This window comes from Strigops habroptila, chromosome 12 (assembly GCF_004027225.2).
Source record: "Strigops habroptila isolate Jane chromosome 12, bStrHab1.2.pri, whole genome shotgun sequence".
Classification (NCBI taxonomy): domain Eukaryota; kingdom Metazoa; phylum Chordata; class Aves; order Psittaciformes; family Psittacidae; genus Strigops; species Strigops habroptila.
Genome location: NC_044288.2, coordinates 19829973 through 19857902, shown reverse-complemented (window position 1 = coordinate 19857902; position 27930 = coordinate 19829973). Strand labels below are relative to the sequence as shown.

General features: G+C 37.3%; 1 protein-coding gene across 4 annotated transcripts in view; it reads right to left on the bottom strand.

Annotated features, from left to right (window-relative positions):
- GABRA1 (gamma-aminobutyric acid type A receptor subunit alpha1) overlaps positions 1 to 24309 on the bottom strand; it is a 43543-nt gene extending 19234 nt beyond the window's left edge. Inside the window, exons 1-5 of one of the 4 annotated variants that reach the window (XM_030504410.1) lie at positions 24203 to 24309; positions 20845 to 20932; positions 16954 to 17066; positions 7147 to 7214; positions 1192 to 1412 (exon numbers count right to left, since the gene is read on the bottom strand). In XM_030504410.1, coding sequence (XP_030360270.1) covers positions 1192 to 1412; positions 7147 to 7214; positions 16954 to 17066; positions 20845 to 20918 — 476 coding nt within the window. In that variant the 5' untranslated portion in view covers positions 20919 to 20932; positions 24203 to 24309. Of the gene's footprint in view, positions 1 to 1191; positions 1413 to 7146; positions 7215 to 16953; positions 17067 to 20844; positions 20933 to 23040; positions 23544 to 23830; positions 23895 to 24202 lie in introns of those variants that run through there. The other 3 variants (XM_030504407.1, XM_030504408.1, XM_030504409.1) reach the window with 3 other exon arrangements.
- Positions 24310 to 27930: the final 3621 nt, after the last annotated feature.

The window sequence follows — 27930 nt, the reverse complement described above, 5'->3', positions numbered from 1 at the left end:
AATACTAGGCAGAAGATTGCTTCAAGGCACTTGCAAAGGTGAGAAATAGAAATGGTTATGGTCAAAAAAAGAGACATGAACAATGTGCTGCCAAGATAGTGTTCTTGTGGATTAAATCCCTATCAGTCAAGCATTTAGGAAGACAAGAAAAATTGACCTGGACTTGTGTAACTAGCAGCCAAGCAGATTCTACCCTAGCCTAGGCAGTCTTGAAAGATGTTGCAGAATAACTTGAACATATTTGACAGGCTCCCAAAAGCCTGGAGACTTTGTTTTCTCCAAATACTTGTACTGCTTTTAAAAACATCTTTAAAATTGTTAAAAGAAAACTCAGTGTTCACCTACGTACTAAGCTATTTATCTTGACCTTAGTCAACAGAATCACTTTATGCCTTCTTTGATTCCATGGAGACATAAATGGGGAATGTGTAGCTCTGTACAGACAACATACCATTTTTTTTTTTTATTGTTTAATTTCAGTCTTTTAATCCAGAATGCTTCCATGACTGTGTATCATTATTATTTCAAAAGAATTTATTTTAACTCCTCTGCTGACAACTGGATAGCTACAGTTCAGTTATCCATGAAGAGAATCATACATTTCCAATAAAACTGGTGCCAGCACAGATATATTTTTTTTCTCCTAACCTTCCAGTGAGTTTTTTTCCTGTTATGAACAGAATAAGAAATGTCTGGTTTTAGACTGTCATGCTCTATATTCCCAAGCACAAGAAATATGAAGAATGGGCAGTGAATTCTGTGTGCATCTGCTAGTTCTTAGAATCTGCTTTCTATAGGATCTAAAGATTAATATCCCTTGTACACCATCTAGTAGTCTAGATTATATTAAACTTTCAGGCTTTATAATACTTTGCTAATGGAATCCTTGAAAGCAACTTGAAAGTAAGGTCCTTTGCAAACTGATGGATTCCCAATACTATAGGTACCTTTTCAAAATCATGCATTAAGACACATCCAGGCAGTATAAAGGTAGCACAGCAGGAGGGAAAAAAGCCATACCGGTCTAAATGCCTCAGTTTGTCCATCATTCCATGGCCTATTGTGAAAATAATTACTAAGCAGAAATCAAATTATGCTCAAAAAGGAAACATGTTTCCTGTTTGGAAAATATGATGCTTTAACAAGTTAAATTGTCAAACTAAATGAAGGATATAATATTTTAGGGCTCACCTCATCGTGTATAGCAATGTCCCATCCTCTGTAATTCGTAATAGTTTATTTGGCATTGTCATGTTATGAGCCACTGACTTCTTTCCATTGTGGAAAAACGTATCAGGTGTCCAGATTTTGCTGGCCATTAAATTATTTAGCCGGAGAACAGTCATAGGTCCTTTGAATTTTAATCTCTCATCTTTCCAGCTTTGGCGGAAAAATACATCTATAGTGTATTCCTACATCAATTCAGAAAAAAGGGAAACACTTATGACACCATATGTTGCAATATGAGAACTTGAAAAGTATATTCTTACTGTTTCCTAGAAGCAAGATGACTATTAAGGAAATTAGTAATTATCAGAACATTTCTTTTCTATATTGCGATGTACCTGAAGCCGGTTATTAAACAGTTACAATATCATTACTGTGTTCAACAGAATAAAGGTTAGGGAGAACAGTATATCAAGTTAGACAAGAATGTGAGATAGAATATAGTGGAAACAAAATAATTCACTCTTTTCTCACTTTTCCTTCACCTTCTATAAAACTGTAATTTGAGGCTGTGGATATGCAGCCAGTACGCATAGCCCAGGAAGAATATGTCTCTCAGAATAAAACAAGCCTGGTGAGACAGGGTCTTCCTAGAGGCTTTTGTTCTGTTTCATTAGCATAAATATGTAGTCAACCTGCAAAAAGTTCACAGTTCACTTAGAATTATGTGGTCCATTTATGAGATGTTGAATGGCTCATTGGTCCAAATCACTGGACTACAGCTAGCACAAGCTGGGGACAGCTTAGGACCAAGAATTATAGTTGGTTATGCAAGGACTAGGCCAATGGGAAAGAGATGCAGTGGCTTACTCAGTGTACATGGGGCAAATCAAAATAACCAGCACTCACCGCGAAATGAAAGAATTATGAAAGAACAAAGCAACAGGAACAAAGAGGGAGAAGGTGAAATTAGGAAAAGTATTTTGGAGTATTATACGATAAATACACATGTACGTGGGGTGAAAATGTGGAAAACTCCTGTGGATGCAGTGTAGCGTAGTATTTTCCCAGGGAAAAATTCCATTCAGTCAGGAAAGTTCAGTATGGGATTATCCTGACCCTTCCATCATTCATGGTTATGCTATTGTGATAAACATAAAAAGTGGCTATCCAAAGATAGCCACTGTTCAAAATTGCCCTGAATAATAATCTTTTGGCTGAAAAACTGAACCTTTGCTGAGATCTCCTGCCAACAGAGATGGCAAATCTTGAAATGAAGGAAATTCCTGTGTATGAGGGCACACACAGCTATAAGGAAAAGAGCTGCCCCAAGGAATATGTTAGTAAATAGAAACATTCTGGAACTGGTATGCAAAATCTCTCTGTAGCAGACTCTCTTAGACTTGTAATATTTCTTTTAACAAACAGTAACACTCCACACAATGTAAGCAATTGTGAGTTGTTTATTTCTTGTGCAACTATCATCAAGTAAGAATGGTGGTTCTTACTGGTGGTGTGTTTTTCCTGGTTTTAGGGCATGAAATATCTAAATAAATTTCTTGTGGCCTTGGAAATGTTATAGTTCCATGGCGTATTCTTAATTTGGGTTTCTTTGAGTTTTGCAGTTGAGGATTTTTTTTTGTTGTTGTTCCTTTGTTTTTGTTTTTTTATTTACATCCTGTCCCTGTGAATCATTTAGGTGCATAGTTAATTGTATTTCCATTTTTTCATCATGTGCTCAGTGAGCCCAGATGTGTTCTACTCCAGTGACAGCAGTTGTGCACCTGCAGCCAACTACTTGCTTCAAGAATTTTGCTGGATCAAGGCTTTAGGTTGAACAGTATGCAAAATCTTGTCCCAGGTGTGCAGCAGAGTAGCAGAGAAGGAGGTTTAAGAGGCAGTAGACGGCATTAAAATATTCTATTTCCTCCATGTTTTACTATCTCCAAAGAAAATTTCCTCCTACACACATGGGGAAGGTAAAAGACATGCCCAGAAGGTGACATCATTTCAGTGTGCATGTAAACCATTCCCTTTTTATCTCTTTCAACTGCAAAGAAGGAGGTGAGTGGGAGGTGGTACAGGTTGAGAGAAGGGAGTCTGGTTCTTCACTTTATATGAACACAAGTTTCTTATGCTGGGAAAGAACATGGAGTCTGAGAGATATGACAGCATAAGATAGAACTCAATTAAAAAGTAGCTGACAGGTCATGTCTGGCTCAGACTGAATCTTTCTCTGTCCTAGGCTGTTGCACTATATAGGATGAATTCACTTTGGCTGAGATTTCTCAACTCCTTAGCTTTCACTACCCACTTTAACATGTACAATAATTCTCCTCAAATGAATCCTGACAGACAGCTGGTCTTTAAGATCAAGTCATTGGATACTCTAATTAGGGCTTTCTTCTACAGGAGGGTGCCATACAGAACAAGGGAACAGAAGGATTTTTTCCAAACCATGTACTATAGTAGTGGTCTATGTACAAATATATGAGTGAGATGAAATTTGGAATAAATTCTCCACAGTAGAGACTCTTCATTCCTTAGTGTGCAGGTAAAGAAAAAAGATTCCTGTCTGTGCTTTGGCAGTAAGTTGTATGATATTAAATATTTACAACACTTTGACTTAAATATTGTCTGATTTACTCGTCTAATATCTCTTCCTAGAAACTGTACAGGAATGTAGTAAGATAAAATTAAATTCCTGAGGAGCTTACAGTACAGAAACAGTGGGAAAGAAGGTTTACTGGTGGGGGGGGGAATGTCTTTATGAAAAAAAGTTAATTTTAAAATGCTTCTTATCCTACATAATATACATCAAAAATTTCACAAAAATGAGTCATGTGAGAATAGCCGGTTAGCTGTTGATTACTCCAATCCACCATCTGAGAGAGCATGCCTGAAAACCTGCAAAATTCTTCCAGGAAAAGATATTTTTAAAAGTGCTTTTTTCTCCTTTAACTTTATTCACAAGTTTAAGAACAAGCCAAGACATTCTCTTTATAGATTAACAGGTTATGTCTATGCTGCTCTTAAAAAAGTGTATCGAGAGTGGGTAGGAACACCATGTACTCCCTGATATATCAACCTACTATCTATATAGCTGCCTCATTGGATTCTGCAAACAGATGGTCTCTAGGTATGCTGATGTCTCACTGTGGCTGTAGTTTCATAACACATGGCGTCAGCTGGAAAAGCTCACTGCCAGTTCCCAACCATCAGTCCCAGGCTCAGACAGCAGCGCATCATTCCCCCAGTGTGCCAGTACAGCTGTGTGTGAGGCCTCCCTATTACCAAATCCCACAGCCCAGGCTACGTTTACTGTAAATCTGCTCACTGGAGCAAATTTGGGGTAGCCCTCAAGTGACAGTGTCGACAACCAACCTGTAGTATGCACAGAGGAATTTGCACTACATGTACACTGGAATTAAATAATACAAACTTTATATTCTGGCAAGTTCTTCATTTTATCTTTCTCTCTCTGCCTCTGATTTCACACTTATTTCCTTACGCAAAAGAGTTAGCATGAGTAGGCAGCGCACACATTACTTTTTAGGAAAGGTGAGTAGGAGTTTTACACTAAATACTTTTCTGTAATTCCTTAGTTTCCAAAACACATGAACACCTGCCTGTGTGTTTCTTGGTCGCACGCTATATTAAGAGAATGATGAATTCTTTCGCCTGTTTAACTGAGAATCAGAAGTCACGTGGTATGGGTTTTTAATTATTTTTGACAAATGTTTTTGTAGGTAATGATGGCTTATGGTACAGTAATTCAGCTACACTGAATTATAGTTGAAGTCAATGTTTTGGGGTTGGGTTTTTTTTTTTCTTTCAAATATACCTATTCATATTTCTGAAAGTAGATTATATTTGGCTTCAGTATTGTATAAAACTTAAAACTCAAATCCCATACAAATATTAGTTTGTCCTAGGAACGTCAAATTAGCTTTACCTTCTACTTAATAATTAAATCACCTGAAAATACAAGGTAGTAGTAGATGCTGAAGTCCAAACATTATATAGTCCCAAGTACTTCAGAAGGCCTATCGGTTACTCTAAACTTATGTCTACATGTAGGACAGCATCCATGGCCATTTGTTTGTTAGATTGCCATTCATTTTTGGAGTTTTCTAGTAAATCTGACTCAACAGAGCAAATGATAGCTTAACCAGCTGACTTACAGAAAACAACTCTAATAAATATTAATACAGAGCACACATTTACCCACATATACCTATCACTGTTCTTGCCATTGATCTCTCATAAACATCTCTATCCAGCCCAATACTTGAAATTACATTAATTTTCAGGAAATTAACAGGAGATCCATTCTGAGAAGGCAGGTCTCTACAAAACTGCAGCTGCTACAGTTTTAATTCAAAGACTATTAAATTAAAAATAAAAATAAAAATGAGTCACATGACTGTGTTTGAAATTTCCAGTTTGCCCAGTGGTGATGGGTTACCTATTTTGAGACAGAAATGGGAAAGCAAGAGGAGGTGTTTTGCCAAATACAAATAGTGTATATCAGTGGTTTCTATCAGTCTTTAATCCAAGGAATGTGCTCTCTTTTAATGTAAAATTTAGAGTAATAAGTAGACATTGTAATTTCACAATAGAATAAAAATTATTGAATGATTTTATTTATTATTTTATTTATTTATTTATTATTCTTCATGGTATATATAGTTTTTAAACAGACAAATCACCAATCTAATTATTTTCCTAGATTACTCTTCTATTGTAAGTAGCCTTAGCAAAATGACTGGTCAGAAAGTCTATGCTGCCCAAGCTATTCTTTCTCATTTAAATATCACGGCATCAGTTGCAATTATAAATGTAATTGTAGTTTTATAAATGCTATTTTCCAAGCAATCAGGAAAATGGTGTCTTTGCATAAAGTTCATTTAGGAAAATAAACTATCTTGTCAAAGTTATTCTCTGTTATTCCATCCCTTAACATTGTTTTGAATAGTCAGATACTTGTAGTAACCTGATATTTAAGACCTGTCTACAGTTTAAACTGAAGTTTTAGTTTAAATTAAACAACTGACAATTTTGTGGTAAGAAAAGGAACTTGTTTCCTTTCCTATGATAATGTGTTTTTTTGGAGGGTCCTCCCTCCCTCCCCCATTTTTCTTTTGGTGAATGTATATAGCTAAATGCAGCCAGCTACAAGGTTGAACTGTTTTCTTCATTTAAATTAATGAGGATGTTTTCAGCATTTATCCTAACACAGAATCCAGCAGATGCTAGTGAATGTAGACCAGACTTTCCCTGTCAATAACAACCTACTTGTGAAGACCTCATTTATATGCAAAATATGAAGTACCTTATGCATATTCTTACACAATTTTTAATATGTCTTAAGACCAGAGCTCACATCTTCATTCAGTGTTCTAAACTGAAGTTCTAAACCCTCCATTCCCTGCAGTTATCTAGCAATTTGATTTTAATATTTATTCCATAAAGAAGTGGCACTAATTCTCTCATTAATCTTCTCCTCTCTTTCAGCAGCCGAGATCTAGGAAAGTCACTTCCCATTGATCAGTAGCTTTTAATATAAAACTACAGGTTAGACTGTACGGATGTCACACTGTAGGCATAACTGTTAATTGCATTTTAAGATGATGATCTTTCTCAGCAAATTGGATCAGTGATGTGCCAGCAAAGACCTGAGCAATCATTCTCAGAAGAATGTGTGTGCAAACCCTAATGCATTTCATAATATGTAGCAAATAGAAGGTCTGTTAAAACACTTATGAAAGTCAGTGAGGCTGCTAATTTCAGGGCACTTAAATGCAGCCACAACTAGCAGGAATGGTTGCACATAAAAGTTGACAGCATTTTGGAATCCAGGGTTTAATAAAGGCCCAGCCTTAAAAGGAGTAAATAAGTTACTGCATAGATTTTTCATCCTCCAAATTAAAAAGACAAGACAAAATGAATGCTGTAGAAATATAGGCTATCACTTACCATATCATGGTCTGAAACAGGCCCAAAACTGGTGACGAAGATGTCAGTCTTCACTTCAGTTACACGCTCTGATGAAGCAGGAAATTAGGACGGTGAGTGTCTATCAACAGTCTTCATTAGATCTAACCACTACAAATTCTCACAATAAATAGAAAAACTATTGGCTTTGATTAGCCATTCTAAAATTGGTCTACAGTACAGTCCTGGTAATTTATTGCTTCTCGATGTAATTTCACAGTCAATATTGTCAGCAACAATCTTTTTATTGCAGTGTTTCCATAGAACTTTTTGAGACATGGCTTGTGATACCACAGTACGGCAGCCATAGCTCCACTGTTGTGTAAATCTTTTCGCTCTTTGACTAATAAATCTTCTTGTCTGGTAACATAAACAGTGCTATATATTTTACACGGTACTCAAAAGTCTCATTAGGTACTCAGAGTTTCTGGGCAAGCTGAATGAAGGTCTCTAATAATTAACCCTGGGCTTATGAATTTTGTAATTTTTCTTGAGACACAGGAACATAGAAGAAAAAGAGAGAGATAATGCATCATGGTGTATAAAAATGTACAGATATTTTATTGACATGAGTGAGAAATGGCTGCGCTACCCTTAACTGCAACAAAAAAAAGGAGTTAAAACTTTCCAAACAAATAGCAGCTAAACTTATCTACTACAATTTTTCACTTATGTATAAACATTATAGGTTGTAGATGTTCTAGATTTGTTTTTAAATTGATACAGGCATTAACAACAGTAGATTTCTCAAGCTTCCCAATTTTTTTAATAGGCCTCAATGATAGATTAGTGTAAATGATAATTCAGAAACCTAGAACATGTACACAACACAGATTATATGTATATACTATGCCATAAAGCTAGACTTCTCTGTGATTTCAAAGATGTACATTTGCTCCATGGCACAATGCGCTTGTCCACTTCAGAAGGATATAATGATTTTAGTCGTCACAGATAGTGAGTCTAAGACACCTAAAATGGTGCTGGTCTATTGTTAAAAGTCACTTTGAGAAACACATGAGTTTAACCTGCCTCTTCCTCTCTTCTTCCCCGCTACACACACTTTGGAGCATACTGGTATTTTCTAGGCCACATATAACGAAATATTCACCAAGAATGGCATATATCAAAAACACTCTGCTGATTTAGCTACAGGGAGCAACACCACCTGGAGGCATAAGTTCAAACAGCTAACCCCATCAGCTTTCAGAATTTACAGTGGTGTAAGTCCGAATACATTTCCTATAGTGTTCTACGAGCCAGCGTGGAGTTTTAGGTAGAAATTTCAAAAATGGAAGGAGTGATACATTTATCAAATAACTTTAAAAAAAAAAAAAAAAAAAAAAAAAAAAAAACCAAAAGAAAAAAAGAAAAAAAAAAAAATTTAGAATATTAGAAGTAATCCTAAAGAAAAAGAGCTAACAGAGAAGTACAGATATAGTAAGCAAAAGTCATGCAGCAAGCAAAAATTTTCATAAGAAATGCATATATGTAGCTATTGGTACAATGCTATTTAAATATTTTAAAATAACTAAATTTAGTATAATACAATCTTCTGATTTCAAAAGGCTTTGGACTGCTTGAATATGATTTGTTCCATCTAACAAGAAACTTCTGACAGAAGAGACGCGAAATAAGGAATCAAGGTTAAGCAGCCAGTAACAATATACATTTCTGTATCTGGTGAAAAAGTTCTAATGAGAATTAGTGTTCTACAGTGCACATACAGGTTTTTCACTTTCATTCAAAAAGTCTACAAATTCTAAATATATATAATGTAAGCAGTTTAATATAATTTTTGATATATATATAATAAAATTTCTCCTTTTGTGAGACAGCAATAATCAAGATATAATATCAGATCTGATTCTATTGCCATCCTAGTAATGCACTGAATGACACCTGTATTCTGTTAGTAAGTTAATGCAAAACTTAGATAGTAGCAAAGTAATCTCCAGGAATCATTAAAAAAGTTAAAGAATGAAGTTTCCAATGTACTATCCATAACCACAGAAAGTAAAATACTATAATGTGGCTTAATTGCCTAATAATATTGGGTTTGTTCTTTATATCTGTGACTGAGATGCGTACAAATTACAGTGACTACTGACAAAAGCATTGGATAGGTGAAATTTCCTCCTTGGCTGTCCAGTGAAATTAATGTGTGACCTTAACATTATTTATAAGCTTTAGAGAAATTTAAGTAATCTCTTGACAGTTAATTGGCTCTGATCTTAAAGAAGTTCATAGTGAGAATTTAACCTTCCGTTACTGGAAAAAACATATGGCTGTCCAGAAATTGCTTGGCTTGGAAGAAAAGTATTCTCTCCTTCAGCCCATCACTTTCACAGCAATCCAAGAGGCTGTGGTCTTGTATAAAACAGCTGGCAGAAAAAGGACATTGTGATTTCACAAGGTCCAGTAAAACATTGCTGAATGGATTCTTTTTAAGTTCCAGCTACTGAATCACCTTTTCTTAAGACTGAGAAACTAATAAAATCATGAAACCTATTAGCGTTTTACATATGGAAAAGCGAAGCTCAAATGACTTCTTTTAAAGATCTTTCATCCTGACTCCCTGTCTCTTCATCTCCTTTCCATGGAGGCACTGGTGTCATTAGGAGAGAGGAGACACTAGAAGATCCTCGGGCATAATTCATCATCCTTTAATGGTGCAAACTCAAGAGTCCCAGCTCTGAGTGAGCCTCTATATAACATAACTAACTGATTTACCTTGCACAAACACAGAATATGCTCTTTGAATCAGTGGTATATTATGAATTCTAGCTTTTGGAGACATATGGTCAGTCACTCTGAGAACACAAAATGGAAACCAAAGACTTTGGCAGTAAGATGGAAGATTTCCAAGGAAGTGGAAAAATGAGTGATGTCTTTCATTTCTGTATAACGTTGAAGATATTTTAACTGGCATGTAAGCCATAAGTAATAATAGAAAATTCAGATTGTAAACTCACAAGAGATTGTATTTTCTTCATACTGATTACACTTTTGCAGAGCATCTAATCCCAGATCTCTTCAAATGCAGATAAAACCACTGTACACATCAACAAATGATTTATTTTTTCTTTGATATGTACCTCTTTATGAAGAGCAATGAAAAAAGTGTGTATGAACACACAGGAAAAGATTAGCCCCACCAAAGCCATATGGAAGTTTTGAGATTTCTGTTTACTGTTTTACTAATTAGATGATTCAACTGTGCTTTGTTAAGGGCTTCAAAAGTTGTGAGTCACCCCTATACAGGACATGTGTTTACTCATACAGTTCAGATTTATATTTAGAATCAAGGTTAACCATGTTCAGTTTGCAGCTTGATTAGCATGGGAAGGCTTAAACTGTACTTCAAATGCCCAGGATGCATTTTGTCAGGAACCTCAGATCCTGAGCTATGGTCAAAACCTTTGCAATATTCTTAAGAACTACAGAAAATTATAAGTCATTGAACAGAACAAGCTCGGGTCAGGAGCTGATCTCCCTGCTGAGGATAAATCCATTGGTTGTAAAGACATGTTAACCTGTCTCTTGATTATGAAATCTATCTCATGAACCAGGACTAAGTAATACAGGGATATCTGTAGAACATTTAACAATCCCAGTAAAAAAAAAAAAAACACAACAAGGAAATTAATGACTTGCTAGTTTTACTATAAGGCAACCATAGAGTTCAGCAAAATAGCAACTGATTACCATACCTAGGCACTCTGGAACACGGCCTCAGGCAATTGATCCACATATAGCTATGAAAACAGCAGTCAGTGTCAACTACTGTAATTTTACTGTTTACAAATACTGTGTTTTGCTAATGATGCTAGACTAATATAAACTCTCAACATTAATAACAATAAATATTTTGATTTAAACTCCCAGGGAGCTCGTTAGTGCTAGAATTGTGATTGGATTACAAATTGAGAACAAAAATAAGAAATAGAGATTTATTTAAATGGCAGGAAATAAGCCTATTTATTATAGGAAACTATATATTAACTGTTTCCCTTTCAGACCTGCTGGTATTTGAGCACAAGGCTTATTTGAATTGCGTATTTTGGTGGTTTAAATTAATTTCATCTTATTTCGTAATGCACTAGTTCCTTCTGCATGTGTGTGTGCTATAGTTATTAAAATAGAAAAGACTTTTCCTATGATTTTGAAGGAAAGGAATTTGGATGCCTGGATAGCGTACTCTATTAGTACTGAAGAAAAGCCACATAGACTAATCACCCTGGCTGCATCCTATAAGTATTTTGATTTAAGAACCACAACAAATACACTCATAAGGATTTTGTGCTGCTGCTTTTGTAAAAGTAGAAACCAAACGGGAGAAGCGTGAGCTGTCCTGTGATCACCTGCTATAGTCTGTGCTGTGATCAAGGGTTTACCAAGAGCTGTGCAGTGTCATGGCAGCTCTCCCCATGCCGATTAACAGCTCAGAGCTGCTCATATCCCTCCTACCTCTCTACTGTTGTATTAGATCAATTTTCCTAGGGTCTTCTATGGCTTTTTACAGTTGCCTTTACATTAATATGGTGCCTACAGAGTGGCAAAAAGACCATAATCAGCCATTTCAGTTTTTACATAGTTCAGTATATCATCTAGTCTTTCCTTACTTGCAGAATTATGTGTAGGGGGTCCAGTATAGGACTCTTTTTTAGTTTAGGGTAGAGACATTTAAGTTTAACTGAATTTTTGTTACCAGTATTTTCCTTAAACTTTAAGTTAGCCCAACTTTAAGTGCAAATCCAACAGTTTCCATTTGGACCTCAATCAACAAGAAATAAGTTTATCATATATTTATAGATAATGATCTCATAAAACTGAATTCTAAAACCTAATTAACATAATACTGTCAGGTTTATTTTCCATCACTTTAAATATGAGCATTCTGTGGAAGTAATGAATTGCCTGAGATGAACTGATGTTCCACTTAAGGACAGTCACACTCAATTTTGATAAACATCACACAAGAGAGGTCAACAAATAGCTTTTACTGATGGCATAAAACAAGTATAACTCTGTTCAATACAGAGGTAATGTTGATAATCTACCTGGACTGATATAATGGGCATTCATCCAAACTATAAAAGCGAATTTCATTTAAAAAGATTCTCGTCTGCCTAATCAAACCCACTCTTAGTTCTGTATTGAGCAACCTTTCTGCTACAAAATCCCTCTCAAAGGGGTAAACCACATTTACAATTGAAAGGTCACAGACTACGTGATATCCTTTAGTTTTAGAGAGGGGTTGTGTGCACTGCAAAGGTGATAGTCTTAAAAAAAAATCTATAGCTGCACCTGATTTCATGTTACTGACTCTCAGCACCAAGTACAACCAACCTACCCTGCGCAAGCCTGGCTTCTTGCCACTGTGGCACTCCTGATCTGCCATGGTAGCATCCCAAGGCTCATTTCTATTCCCCACATGAAGACAACCCAGAACAAAAGGCAATGGCATAGCCATTTATCTGAAGAATTTATTTTTTCCACAATTTTTTGTTGCTTTTCAAGTCTTTTAAACTCCTACTCTAAATATAGTGGTTTACTAGAAGAGGTCAACAAACACTGAGACGAAATTTCCTCCTTATTTAACTCCTTCCCAGCACAATCTGATCCTTTATTTTGTTCAGGATTGTGTATTCGAAAAGAGAACAGCATCTTTATTATTCAGGCTATTTTTTAGCACCTCTGGTTCTAGGATCCAGATATTTCCCACAGAAAATTATGCTATTACCTAAATGACTTCACTGTTCATTTTTTCCCTTAATGTCTAACATGATTTCCTCTTTTTCAGCTTCAATATTTTACTGTCTGTAATTCCTCCTCCTTGCTTTTTGTAAATTATTATCTTCTCATAGAGTGAATAGGTGTCCTCTAGTGTGATAAAGAACATTTTTGCATTCATTTTTAAAGTTTTATTTTCCAGGCGCAAATAAGCGTAAATGTAGTTATTTGTCCATGTTTATGGATGGGTACAACAGATGCTATTTCCTGGCAATGTCTGACTAAGTGACTATGCCCACATATGAAGGAGGCAAACATCTAAATAACATAATTTATACCACTAATTATTGATAGGAGGTGTAAATGTGCCAATGTGTAATAGTGCTGTGTGTTTCTTTTAAGGAAAAATCAGATTAATTTTAGCCACAATGCCATTTTTAAAATAATGAGCCTATTCAATCACTGTAACTGTTTACTGTGGGTCACCTACTCATTTATTTATTTTTGTTAATAAGACATAACTTCTCTGTTTAACAGCAAAATGCTCAGAGCTGCTCACTTAATTTCAGATACGGCCTTACTAGGTTATCTGAATAATAATAATTTTCATTCCCATACTCTTTAATGAAGCATATGTGTGTTTTATTTTTCCTTTTGAAATAATACACCAAAAGAAGATCTGAAAAAAGGAAAGGGAGGAGTTAATATTAATCTAGCACTGATACCATGCATGTTGAAAGAGTGATTAAAAAATCAGCACCTCTAAATTTTGCATTATCTTAATGCTCCACCTTTTAACCTGGCTTTCCAATGAATATATATTAAAACTCAAACTTCGTAATGAGATCTCTCCAAGAACTTATTCCTGGCTTCACGGCACCTTATCTGCCTCACCAGGATATTTATTCCAAACAATGAAACTGTTCACCACACTAATAAGTTTGCACACTTGGGATAGAGAAGTATCATGGCACTTACTTCAAAAAGGAGGAAATTACTCTCATAAGTAAGTAGAGCCATATCAAGATCAAACCCCTTTCACAGTTCGATACAATTTTTCACTAAACATACCATTTTGTCACTGAATTCTTCATGCATAAACACAAGGAAAGAGAAACAAACTGGCTGAAGAAACTCTGCCACCTACTTTTTCTTCCATAGGTGAGAAAGAGAGAAATTGGTTCTCTGTTTCTGTTTCATGCATAGAATTCTGTTTTCTGTAGGTGTATATATTTGAAAAGCTGCACTAGAGAAGGAGAGGTCCTACAGGGATAGGCAGTTTTCTGCAATATGCCCCTTTCTGTAGAAGAAAGTAACTGTACCGCACAATGCTGTACTTCATCTACTGTTGATGAAGGCATGTGAAGACAGAACAGGATAGGTAATTCTGGATAACTGCAAGAGTGCTATAGTGTAATCAGTGGTACACAGATTTACATGGTGCCTAACAGTTTAAAATTCATCAACATAACATATATGTATGAAGGTCTCTAGTCTCTTAAATTCTGATAGCCCTGTCACAGTTAATATGAGTTAGCCCTAATTCCATATATCTAAAGATGGTATTATATTTGTGCCTTTCTTAACTTTCTCTTTAGAGTAGACAAAAATCATGTTCTGATTGAAAAATTTAAGAAGCCATCACTGATGTTGGGAAGAAAAATGAAATCACTACTCTTCCATTTAATTTTAACATTTCCAGCAACAGATCATGCTATAACTGAAGGCTCTTGAACTTCCAACTCCAAAAACATTGCTATATTTGATATATTGATTTAGATTTCTCACTAGATGTTTTTCCGTATGAAACATTTCAGAATATATTTCCCCATTATACCAAATGTCTAAATCAAGTGTGTCAAAATTGAGTCATGTTGAGGTTCTTAGCTCATATTTAGATACCTCAGCAAGAAGGTTTTGCAGAGGTGAATTTCAAAATTTCTGAGCAAACCATTTAATTATAAATTGGCACCAGAATTGAAAACATTGGCCTAGATATTTGTCCCTGGTTTCTGAAATATATAATTTATGTCTTTTGAATAACACATTGTTTAACAGTTAAAAGACTAAAGCTGCTTCTTACTATATTTGATTTTAAACATCAATTTACTGCCCACAATTTGATCAGATGTGGAATTTTTTATAACAGATAAATTAAATTTACTCTGTTGAACTGACATCATGAAACTATAATGTACTGAGCAACAGGGAAATCGTTATATTTGAGGGGTTTGGCTACAGGCAGGAATATGCAACACAATTCAAAAAGGGAGGGATGCAAAGATTATTTAAACTTCTCTAACCTTTGGTTAAAGAAACTACTCCAATCCTGCCTTCCGTCCATCCCATATTTCCCATGCTCCACTCATTTTTGCTTTTAACTGATAGTGATGCAAATTGCTATTAAAATTTGTGAAGAGACTTAGTTCCTCCTATAGAAGCAGTGAAATTAAACAATCTTGCTCTCAGGATTAAATTTTAGCTGGACTGGGTGATCCTTTCATGAAGTATGCAGACCTGTTCTCCCAGTACACCCTTAAGTCTGCCTTCAGAAATATAGATAGAAACACACGTACATAAGACTCTCTACCGATGTCCTTAGTTCTCTAATCTGCAATCCAGAGAATGAGAAAAAATTCTTTCCCTGCAGCTCCCTTTGTTTGCTCTTCCAGTAACAGTTCAACAAATCATAATAGCTACAAAACTCATATAAGAAATCATCATACGCTCAAATTTTTCCTGTAGACATGTACCAGACTCTACACAGTTTGCAGAGTTTCATTTATTTATTGCCTTCTCTGCTATGTTTATTTACTGTGATACAGTAGTTGACTGAACTGTATAGTTGCATTAATCAAAGATTAAGGAGCATTTATTTCTAAACTAGTCCAAGAGTTTACAAGTAAGCAGGCAAAAGTACTGGTAGATAAAAGTAAAAAGTTTCTCTTATTTTGTTGTGTATTATCTGAAATTGCACACAAAAATTTAGACCAACACATTTTAAAATGCATTAATTAATATTTTATGAACAGAATTTTATCTTTGGCCATTCCTTGAAGTCAGTGAAGTCAAACCATTGAAGAAGGTGGCTCACAATTCAAGAACTGTTGCAAGGTGATAGCCTCAAACCACAGAATAAGCTTACCCTTAATTATCTTCCATTTCATCCTCAGGAGATGGTATAAAAATTCTAATGTAGTACCCTGTTCTTCTTATAATGAAATTCCTCTGAGAGCTATTATATGGTTGAACTATACTTTGTGAGGTGGGTTGCTTTGTTTTATTTTACCTGAAGAATCCAAAAGGAAAGATAATAAAAAATACATCGAAAAGAAATAAATCCAACCTTTCCTTGCACCAGAAAGACAGGTTTCTGCTTGTATGCTCAGAACTTTCAAGTCTGTGAACAACAAGCTTTTAAGACCTAATTTTGGGATTGTGTCACAGTAGAGCAAATCAGAGTGAACATAGGGATGCTGATAAAGACAATACCTTCATAACAAGGTTTTTAGAAAGATGGAATGTGGTTTTATACCTTTTTATGGATTCAGCACCAAGATCAGAAGAAGAAAGACATTTGTATCAAGCTGTGAAGACAAAATGTTAGAGAAACAAATCCTGACATACCTATGTAGAAAAAAAATCTTATAAATTTCTCTGAGACTTTTATGGCTAAGGCTGATTGATGCTTTCACTTCTAAAACCAAATCTTCTCATGAAGGTAGTCACAGATAGATGTGCTATTTAGGCCTGATTCATAAACTTGTCATTTGTCAGGTCACAGGTCATATTTTATTATATTTTATTCTTCACACAATTTTAATACATATTCAGAGGTCTTCTTGAATTGTGAACCATTTTCTTCTTTTGGGTATAAGTGTGAGAAAACCAAGTATGTGAAAGACAGAGAAGGCATGGCATTTTTGAAAAGATGGATATTGCATGCCAGCATTATTTTATGTGTATATAGAAACAGAATTAAAACAAGTATATAATGGGAAAATAGCATTGTTTTACCTAACACATAACCTTGAAAATTATAATAAAACACACCTCCTAGTCCTGGTCTTAAGCGGTTATCATAGCCATCCAGCAGACGATCCAATATTCTGGTGAATACTGTGGTGTTGTCTTTGAGTTCATCTTGTGATGAGGTTTGTCCGTAGCTGAAATACAGAACCATGACGACTGAAAAACAGTAATCCACCAATAAACTTACAAAACAATTCAAAATTCTGTTTAATCTTGCTTATAGTGGTTTACGCTCACAATATCTCCCCCATAAAACAATATTGTAGTACTTTATAGGGTTCTTTCACTGAAACATTTTCTTCTTAAATTGTACGTTTTTTGTAAAATCCTAGAAAATCAGTGCCTCTCTATAAACAGTGAGCAAATGGAATGTCAGTTCCTCGGTGTTTATCTCATTATTCATTAATGGTTACAATGTTCTGTGTGTTCCTCAGGAAAAGGCTCGTTTGTCAGCAAAAGATAACGTGTTTAATTCATAATAGTTATAAAGGGTTTGCATACAAAGAAGGATACAGTAATTTAGAACACTGACACTTAAGTACTGAAAATAAACTCTAGAACAAAGACAAAACAAAAATACAGAGATGCCTTCCTCATGAATATAGAAGTCAGTCAACTGAGTGTTCATTTTCAATATACAATTTTGCTTTATTTTCTTTCCTATTTTCCTTTAGCAGTTAGATTTGGAGGAATACCTCCAACTTTTCCTTACAAATGTGTAACAAAACCATCTGTTGATACAGAAATCTCTCATGTCTGTCAAACTTCACTTCCAGATCCCTAATGTATATCTCTAACTCAGCCAAAGGTCCTGAAATTTTGTTTGAACAAGGATAAAATTAAGCTCTTTGAGCTCAGCTACCAAAATCTTATTTCCATCAATACAAATGGAATGGAATCCTTGGGCTTAGTGGTTTCTGTCTGCTGTAGATGACATCAGAATCAACTTTTTTCTGAAATCTGAAACCTTTACCAAATACCCTGTCATAGATGATTGTCTTAATCATAGATTACAGTTGTCTTAAAGCCAAACCTAGTATCGTTTCTTCATTCATTGCTGGGAAGACTTCCATTATAAACCTGTGTAGTCATCATGACCAAAAGCAAAACCAGTGCTTTCCAAAACATCATTTTGTCTCACACGTTGCTACTGAACTGGATAACGAGTGCAGTGCCAAAACCTTTTGTTAGGATCAGGTCTAGTCACAGAAGTGATCCTTCCATTGGGCAGCTTGTTTTCCGTACAGCTACAGCGATCTGCGGGTCTCAGTGCTCTCTGCCAGTTGCTCCTGCTCTAACCAGCAAAGACTGTCTTATGAGGAATATACTGTTACATGAAATGATCTCGTTCTGTTGAAATACCTACAAAATTATTTTCTATTAATCTGCATCAGTCAAACAGCATTTGTATATCATACACGTCTGATCCACTTTTATTTAAGAGAGAAGAAGGAAAGATACCCTGAATATAGGTGCTCTGGAAATGCTTCCAAGCTATTTTGCAGTACAGGTTTCAATACGTAACACTACAAATTTAAATGAGTTTCAGAACAGACACTCCTAGAAGTTTTACTAACTTTCGTTTTATTTCAGTAGGGTGTGACTTTGTAGAGAACAATATTCAGAGTTTTTAATGCATATAGATCACTGTTTCTAATGAAGAGACAAATCTCTAACAGCTTTAAAAAATACTATTAATTTCCTCTAGCCATGTCATATAATTTCGCTTAATGAAAAAAAGGTTGATTTATATTTATTTTCATACCTACAGTTGAATTTTAAGTCACAGCCATTAATATTTCTTTTTCTTTTATGCTTCCTATATGTTACCAAATAACAAGTTCTCCTGCTGTCTCCGGTGATCATTATCTTTCAAAGGATCATTCCTCATACCCCTTAGGTGGAACTGCAACACAGGTCTTTTCACTGGATTAAATCTTACATTAACACTCATTGTCAGTAAACAAGCTGATGTACATACATATCTCAAGGATAGTAGAAGGTCACCAGAATTAAGGTGGCAAAAGGATATAAAAACAATTCAGAAATTGTAGTGGTAAATAAATGAGCATGTTAGCAGAAGAGGCGTCAGAAAGATGAACTGTTGGCAGTGCACTCGGCAAGGATGCAACACAACGCACCGCTTCCATTCTGGGTGTCACATTTGTCAGTACCCTTACCTGTTCTTCCCACCATTTTATCAGAGGTAAAAAGCACCCTTAGGGCTGGCTTGAACTGATACATGGTCACAACAGGAAGAATCTGGACATTTGTGTACATACAAAGTGTACTGTAACTCCAGAGGGATTGTGATTTTTCATTCAAAACACATATGTTAAAATAGTCCTAATGTTGCTTTTTATGACAAGAAGAATGATACGGGGAGGCTGCATCTTTCTCTATCACAGGCACTTCTAATTCATCATTCTTTTTTATCTTAAAGGATTAACAGCACTCCAGAAGAATAGGCAAGGGAAGATACTATGACAAAATGGTTTTAAAACCAGATATATTTCATGTAAAGTGTGTACATTTTGAGGGAAAGGTGACTGTAAGCTATTGTGTTTTCATATTAAACCACAGTATAATAAAAAACTGTGCACTAACTCCATCTACAGGTCATTATAATAGTGACACGCCATATAATTTTTAAACACTAGTCCAATGCAGTTTAATTCTCACTTTAAAAATGCACATGCATACATTAGATATATAATAAATACATTTACACATGTATATGTACACATATCTATATAATAAACCTGTTTCCACAAAATAGCTAGGCCAGATGAAGTACTTCATGAATACTTTGAATCTCACCTTTCTTAATATATTATCAAAATAAAGGTATTGCTTCTAAAATGCCATGTTTATTCAATGCAGCAATTGTTACATGAATCACCTGATTTTATTATTTTATTTTTTTTTTTTAGAGAAAATGTTTGTACAGATGAACCTTTGCCCACCCCACTCTATCTAAAATCTTCAACCTAGCCAGAAGGTAAGTTTGTCTAGAGCTACAAATGCATGAAGAGACACTATGGAGGTCAAAGCACAAATACACCTTTTTGGGATCACTGTTGACAATATGAAATTTCTAGTGCTTTTTGGTCATTAGGTAACATTATTGACTGGACTTTAATATTTTTAAAATACAGAAATATATCTATGAGTCTTCTTAAACATCCTTACTGAATTCTGAATTGCAGAAAGTACTTCAAGCATACTCTAAACTCCTTGACAATCTTTAATTAGCTTACTAGTTGTTAGATGAGGTGTTGTATGATTACAGATTGTTCTTAATACTAATGCTGGGTTTAGATTATGATTTCAACATATATTCCATACACATTCAGTGCAGCATGGTCTTTCAAACACAAACTGTTACGGGGTTTGAGCTTACAGGTTCTCCTTCATCCAAGCAGTCCCCCTTCACCAGGAAGGTCTACTTCAGATTTGCAAAAACAGCTGCTAAGTTAGGACACAATCCTGACCAACAGACAAGTAAAAGTTTTGCCTCTGCTTGCAGGGACAATAAAGTTACTAAATAGCGCTGAAATAAGATACAAAAAAGACTTGATTACACTTTTTTTTTCCTCTAAAGAAACTTGTATTTCTGAGCAGTCATTATACAAGAGTAGAAAGGATTGCACAGGTGTTTAAGAGGTATTTCAATTTGTTTCAGAAAGGCTTCGCTTTTTTTTCTTCACAATATTGCAAAAAGATGTTATGCAGACAAATTGTAGTTTTCTTTCAGACTTCCCTTAGTTATATTTAGCTGGGATTTGAACAGGGATTAACCTCCCCCAATACACTTAGTAGTAGTGCAGCCCATGCAGTATTTGTCTTATGCTGCTGTATTAAGTTAAACGTTCCAAAAATATGTTAGTGCATTAAAAAATATCACCCCACCTTCTTTCAGTCAGTGCATTGAGGAGGAGGCTCCAGGCCCAGAGGCAGTCACAAAGCACCAAAAGTCTCTTCATGGTGGGCTCTGAAACTAGAAGGAAAATAATCATCAACATCCCCTGAATTAAAACAGGTACTGTGAAAAAAACGTCCAATTTAGGAAACTTTTGCAGAATAATTTGATGTCAGGCAATGACCTCACAATACTACAGCTCCTGTCATCCAGAATAAGGGAGCATGGTCTTGGCTGTTCTCGTTTACCTTTTACTTTTAGGCAGAGACTTAAGGTGGGATTTATTTTGCCGTAAGGGAATATTCCTGTTTGCATTATTCTTGAACTTTAACAAAACCAGTTATGAGTTAAAGCTGCTGTCCCCAAACTCTGTACCGATTCTTACTCACTTCCCTCCTGTGTTGAAAATGTGACGAGGCGCCTCCATAGCATTTCCAGATAACCAAGTGTAACTGGTTTTTGTTTGGCTTGAACCAGCCTGAGTCCTTCCAAACCTCTTGAAATGTGTCAGTGTGTGGTAGTGTGACTGGGGAGAGAGCGGTGCTTCCCTCACAGCCACTGCTTTGCTTTGATGTGGTGGAAGCAACTTCAACAGATATTACTACTCTTCCGTGAAATACTGGCATCAGAGAAGGAGTAAAATGATCAGATTCTGACTCTGTGATCTGCTGCTACATATGTACACTAATATTTTTGTTGGGCTAAAGGGCATGATTCATAATCAAACCATGTGCTGAAAATCTACACACCATCTCCTACATCTCTACCAGTCTCTGCTGCTAGGAAATGGTTTTGCATTAGCAGCCTTCTCATCCTCTTCAAATATCTCCAGTCCTCCCTCCAGACTTCCCCAAGTTACTCTCAGTTTACCTTTGAGCAAAAAGTAACACAACTCAGGTTTCCTTCGCTTTCTAATAAACCATAAAATACAAAGTTAACTGGTATTTGTGGAACCGGTGTTCCAGATTCAGCTGGCTGCCCAGGAGATGCTGCAGGTCCCTTATCTGTGTGCTGGAATCCAGGCGATTTTTAGTATTCATTACATTAAAAAAGGGCAACGAAATAGGAAGCCTGTATTTTCCCTCAGTAGTGAATTGGAAGTTTTTTAAATGCCTAAGAAAGCAAAGCACTGTACGTGCAAATGTTGTTGTACCTTTAAATAAAGCTACCCCAATTCACTGCATACTCTCAGGGACAATTTAAATCAATAAAATATCATTACAAAGCGGCATGTAAGCAATGAGATATAATTAATGCGTTTATGGCCAAATGATCAGCAGATAAGCATAGGTTGGGGCTGAGCTAATCTCACTGAGTAGCAAAGAGCTGGCTGTGACTGGGAAGCGTGGATAAAGATCTTCAGGGACGAGACTGCATCTTAACTTGCCCTGTAACCAGCCCCCTTACAAAGGGAAAGGCAACATCTGTGGCTTCAAAAATCGCCTTCTCCCGGTCCTGCCAACTTCTGCCTTTGCAAAAGGCTCCTCGGGATAAAGAACGGAAAGTGAATTATTCCCAACTATCTTGATCTGTTGAGCTCCGCGCTCGCCCCCCTCCCGGCACCACCCCCCGTTTCAATAAACCCATACAGGCGCTATAAATCCTGGAGAAGGAAAGTTTCTTGCAGCTAGAAAAGCAAATGTTAGCAAAGACTTTCAAGGAGCGCTGGACCCCCGCAGCCCCCAGCCCCTGGCCTCCCCCTGCCCGCACCGCCTGGGGAACCAGCTCGGGTTTTCCCATTCAAAATGGGAGAAAGATCCACGTTTTGGGAGAATGTCAGCAGCGCCGGTTGGGAAAAAAAAAAAAAAAAATATATATATATATTAATAAAAAGGAAAAAAAATTAAAAACCGGGGGAAGAAGGGAACATTTTGATGCAGTTTTGACTCCCAGTGAGAGATTTGCCCATCTCTGAGGCGCAAATCGAGACTTGTTTTCCTCCCGGCATTTCAACTTTGTATTTCCCCCTCACCCCGAGAGAGCCACCCCTCCCACCGCCTCCCGCGGAGGGGGAAAAAGGGGGGAAAAAAAGAGCCCCAAACCCAAAAAAACCTTTCCCAAGCGACTGGTGGAAATCAGTCCACGCTAAAAAATAAATAAATAAGACAAATTACAATGCCCATCGATCGCTGCGGATTTTCAGGCTGGAGGGATAGGGAAAAAAAATCCCACCGACCCGGCGGTACCTGCGGAGAGGGGAGAGGAGCCGCCTGCGCGCCTGGACGCGGTGCCCGCAGCCGGGAGCGCCCGGAGGGGTGCGGGTGTGTGTCTGCGCGTCCGTCTGCGTGCCGGGATGCGTGCGCGGGGTGCGAGCGAGCGGCCGCCCTTACCGGAGCCCCTCGGGCGCGGGTCCGCGGCGCCACTGCCCGGCTCTGCCCGCCCGCCCGCGCGGAGGCTGCGCGGCTCCCGCTCCGTCGCTCACTCCGCCTCGGCCATCGCCGCCGCTCCGCTTCTCCGGGCGCAGCACCCGAATTTCTCTTCCCAATATTCCGACCGCCGCGGTACAACAAAAGCTTTCTCTTTACCAAGACAGTAGTAATACGTCCCAGGGTAAACCGGATGTGAAATAGGCTGTGACTTCATGCCAGAGAGATTTTATTTTAGAAAGGAAGGTGGTACCAAGCTCTCATCTAGAGACCAATCCGCCCATTTTTTATATGCAGCACAATTTAACTTCCAGTGCTCTCGCCCTAATCCCTTTCTCTCTGGCTGCAGACTCAAATCCTTCTACAATCTGCAGCGTTATTATTATTTGGGGGGGAGGCTGCGCGACTGGGGGGAGGCTGCACCGAGATTTTTAGACACTTGCTTTTACAAAACAGTCTATTTTAAGGGTCGTACATTAAAAATATAACAGATCTGCGTTAGCGTTCAACCTTTGATCAAATATTTAATCGCGGCATACATATGAATGAAGGCTAGCTAGGAATGTAGAGTATGCAGTACCACGCGTGTGCGCCTATAGACCGTACATACCTACGGAGCCCAGCCTGTGCATGTACCCAGACAGGGAACGCTGTGCAATCCTAATTAAACACAGGTAACACGCATCTGGGACGAGACCCGCAGGCGATCCGCTTCAGGACCTGGTGTCTCTCCCGTATTGCCGCACGCCTTTACCGGTGGGTGCCACGTCTGCCCGGAGCGGCCCCAGCGCTCTGCGAGAGGGCTCCCGGTCCCCGCGGGGCCACCGGGCAGCCAGTGGCGGCTCTGCCTCTGGCCCCCCGGAGCCGGTACCAGCCTGAGACCGGGACATCCCCCCCGGCCCCCGGTGCCCGCTGCGGGAGAGGCTCTCCCGGGTTCCCCCCCCTCCCCCGAGACGTGCTTGGTGGCCCGGCGCTGGCCCACCTGTGGTCGCCGAGGGGCACGGTTCTGCTTGAAGTTAGTCTGTTTAACCTCCAAGCAGCGACCGTCTTCTCCTCAGGTGTGAACAAACTGGGAGAGCTAGGGCGGTGCTGATGCATCTGCAGATAAACGAGGGGAAAGTTGGATGCATCAGGTAGGGAGAGGTGGCTGGTATGGCAGGAGAGCATCACGCAGCCCCTCACCTGTCCACCATGCACAGGTCATCGTGCTTCTAGCTCAGGGCACCTCTGATCAGCTCCATGCCTGCCACAGAAATGTCAGACACTGCTAACTGCCACAAACACAGCATGGTCAGCTCTCCTGGCTCTGGTTAGTGTAAAGATAAAATGAGCTCCTCAGTCAAAGAACTACCAGCATTCATGGGGTGGAAGAAATCCTGACATCATATGCACCTGCTGGATTTCAAACACTACTTTCCCTCTTCCCCTCTCAATGCCATCAGCAATCCAATTTCTGCTCCCTTCTATATCGCTGTTTCAAGGGAGGTGAAAATCCATATATTTTGTCAGAAATAACCTGAATTTGTATCTTATGTTACAGTTAAACTATCTGTTGCAAGCTTTACCCAGATTTTTAAATCAAATATTGCACATTCTATGCATCTTCAGGAAATACATGATCTGTTTGTAACAGTGTGAGAAGCATTTGATGTGACCCAAGAAACCAATGACATTCATAGCTAAGGCTGGCAATAACTGCCAAGGTGGCAGTCATTTTGGATAAGTGCCTGACTTACAACAGTCTAAACACTGCAATGATTTCCCTAAGCACAAGGAAAATAGGAATTTTGTTTATCAAAGTCCCTTAGTGCACCAAGTTCACGCAGTCATTGTGATCAGCATTAAGTAGCTACAGGTTATTTTAAAGACTTGCAATGCACTTTTTGATTAGTTTCCTGATGTTTCCAATGTAGTTCATCTCAACTGATTCAAGCTTGTTAGTAGTGCACAGGAAAGTAGGAAACAGAAAAACCTACCGACTTCCCAAGGAAACTAGAAGTAGCGACTTTTCAAATCACATAGCGGCTGGAGGTATTTTCCAAATATGCAATGTTTTCACCTTCATTTGCTCTTAGCTAGCATAATTTACTAAGTTTTAATTTTTGCACTGAAGCATGAGAGAGTTTTGCTTAAGCAACAAGTAGGTCCTTGGGTGAGTTTACGAAAACACCTCAAGGGATTTTTATTAAAGTACGTGGACATTGTGTGGTTGCAAACCCACTGAGGTTCCTTGCTCTGTCACTACAGCATTTATTATGTTATCTACAATGACCTTAAACTATTTTTTTTCTAGATTAATCATATAAGTTTGCAAAAATAAATAAATGTTCGACACAGCTTCAGTATTTCATTTTCCCCTTCATTCCTCAGGGGAGGAGAAATTGCAAGTACACCTGCTGTGTGTGTCTGTCTGTGACAGGTAGCTAGACAGGCAGATGGGCTGCAAAGTGAGTGATTGGATGGCTACAGGTCTATGTACCTCTGTGCATAGAAATCTGAGCAAGTACCTGGGCAGCTGATGCAGTTTCAGAGCCCATGAGACATAACTTTGCATCCTACAGCTTTCTTTAAATCCTATAGTTTTCTTCTTATTTTAATTAATATATAAACAATGGCAACTGTTTTTATTTTAGTAAAGTGTCAAGCGTTGCACAGGATGGTCTTTGCCTCCATGGGCACATCTTCCATGTGCCAAAGGTTAGTATGATTTTCTGAGTTCTCCCTGGGTGAAAATATTGACCTAAAATTAGAAGTTGCTCATTCTCTCTCTAATTCTCATCTGCTCAGAAAGTAGGACAAAACTATTTTTCCTCCATGGCTGAGATTGCTGTCCATCAGTGCTCACACGTAACCCAGATTTTCCCTTTTCTTTCAAGGCTGTTATCACAGTTCATGTCATTCCATAGTAAAAACTAAAAATATTTGTATATAATCAAACAAATAGGCTGGTTTATGATGGATTGGGGTAACAAAATGACTGTTTTTTAAGGAAAGACAAACTATAAAAGAAAATAATTTGTTGTCAGCAACAGAAATGTTCTTTTAAAGAACGAGTGTTAAGCTGGAGATAATTGTCTTGCAATTTCTACTTCTTCCCTTTCCCATCCAAATTCCACTGACCTAATCCAAACACCACTACGGGTAATGCATTTATCAAATAAGTCTATCTGTAGGTTTCAGGCACCTAACTTAAGAGGATATTTTTTAAAATGTCAGGCTATATAGAGGAGTATGCATATTACCAGTGGGTCTTAGGGTTATATGATTGAATTCTTGAATGAATTGTTCAAATGAGACAGGAAAGATGCATTTGAACTTAAGTCTCCAAGTGACTAAATATTAGGTGATATCACTGCATGGTTTTACAGCCACAAAAGGAAGATGTCAAGAAGACCTATGCTTTTTTCAAGCCAGCTTTATGACTCCATAAGGTTTTCAGAAAGAGGCTGTCATTCACGTTACAAGGTAGTGTAGAGCTAACTCCTGTAAAAACAATATTATTAAATCTAAACTGTCAGCCAAAATGAACTTGGCACAGCTACTATGTGCAGCGCTTTGAACCTTGATGTTAGTGCAAGTGATTAGTAGCAATGAAGTTAAACCAATTGAATCCTATTCTGGTAAAATATATTCATTAAATGATGGACTAAAATTGACATGGAGAAAGATTTTTAAAGTACTTAGAACTGGTTTTGCTTTTGAATTTCTAGTAAGCACTTTTTGAAATCTGACCTATTCCTTACATGCCTGCATCCTCTCTCTGTGTATAAACATAACGTATATACAAAGAATGTAAATAGGTCACCAAGGAAGAATATTTTTTCAGTGTTGTGTTTTTAATTGTGTTGTTCTTTGTGTGTACAGAATATACATATGTTTTATTTTAGTTTAGGAGCATATATAAAACAACTGAAATTCCACAGCAGAATGCTTTGATACAGTGTGTCCTGAATAGCCAAGGGATTTGAATAAAGCAAATGAAACTCAGAGATTTACTGGCACACAGCAGATCAGATAAAGAATTAAAACAGAAAGACCATCTGCTCCAAAGCTTTGAACTCTGTTATTTACACGTTCTGCTCATGTGATTAAACGGAAATATTTTGTTAAATATATTATTTCAGTCTGATTTCTAATTTAGCGTGTTTCAGAAATATACTGAGGAATAGGTATTCACTCTGGTAGGCATAACGAAATTCAGTTGCTTAACTTTTTTATTTTCTTCTTTAATTTACAGCCACAATCAAGAAAACAGGACATACAATTGTCAGCTAGTGTTTTTATAAAAGGTATGTGATGATATAAGAAACAAAGTTCACTCTCATTATTCCTCTTGTATTTTACAGTAATGTTTATTCATTTCCTCTCTCCTCTTGAAAAAGTTAGTAGAAAGAGAAGAAGTTCCAGGAAAATACAAATGAGAATCTTAATGAAAACAAGTTACACTATTTTCCAAGAGTCAATCTGAGATACAGTGCACATTAAAGACACATAAATGTTCTTTCTAGATCTGTGTTGAAAATTGAAAGTGGCACTTCTTTGAACCCATTATCTATTAAAAATGGAATACAGATGTGAAATAGCTGATGCTCAGAAACTTAAAGATGATGATTGTCTCTTGAATTTTAAAGTCTCCAAATACAATATTTCAAACAGAAAACCCAATTATAAGTTTCTCAGACTTTCTGATCCACAGAGATAACAATTCAT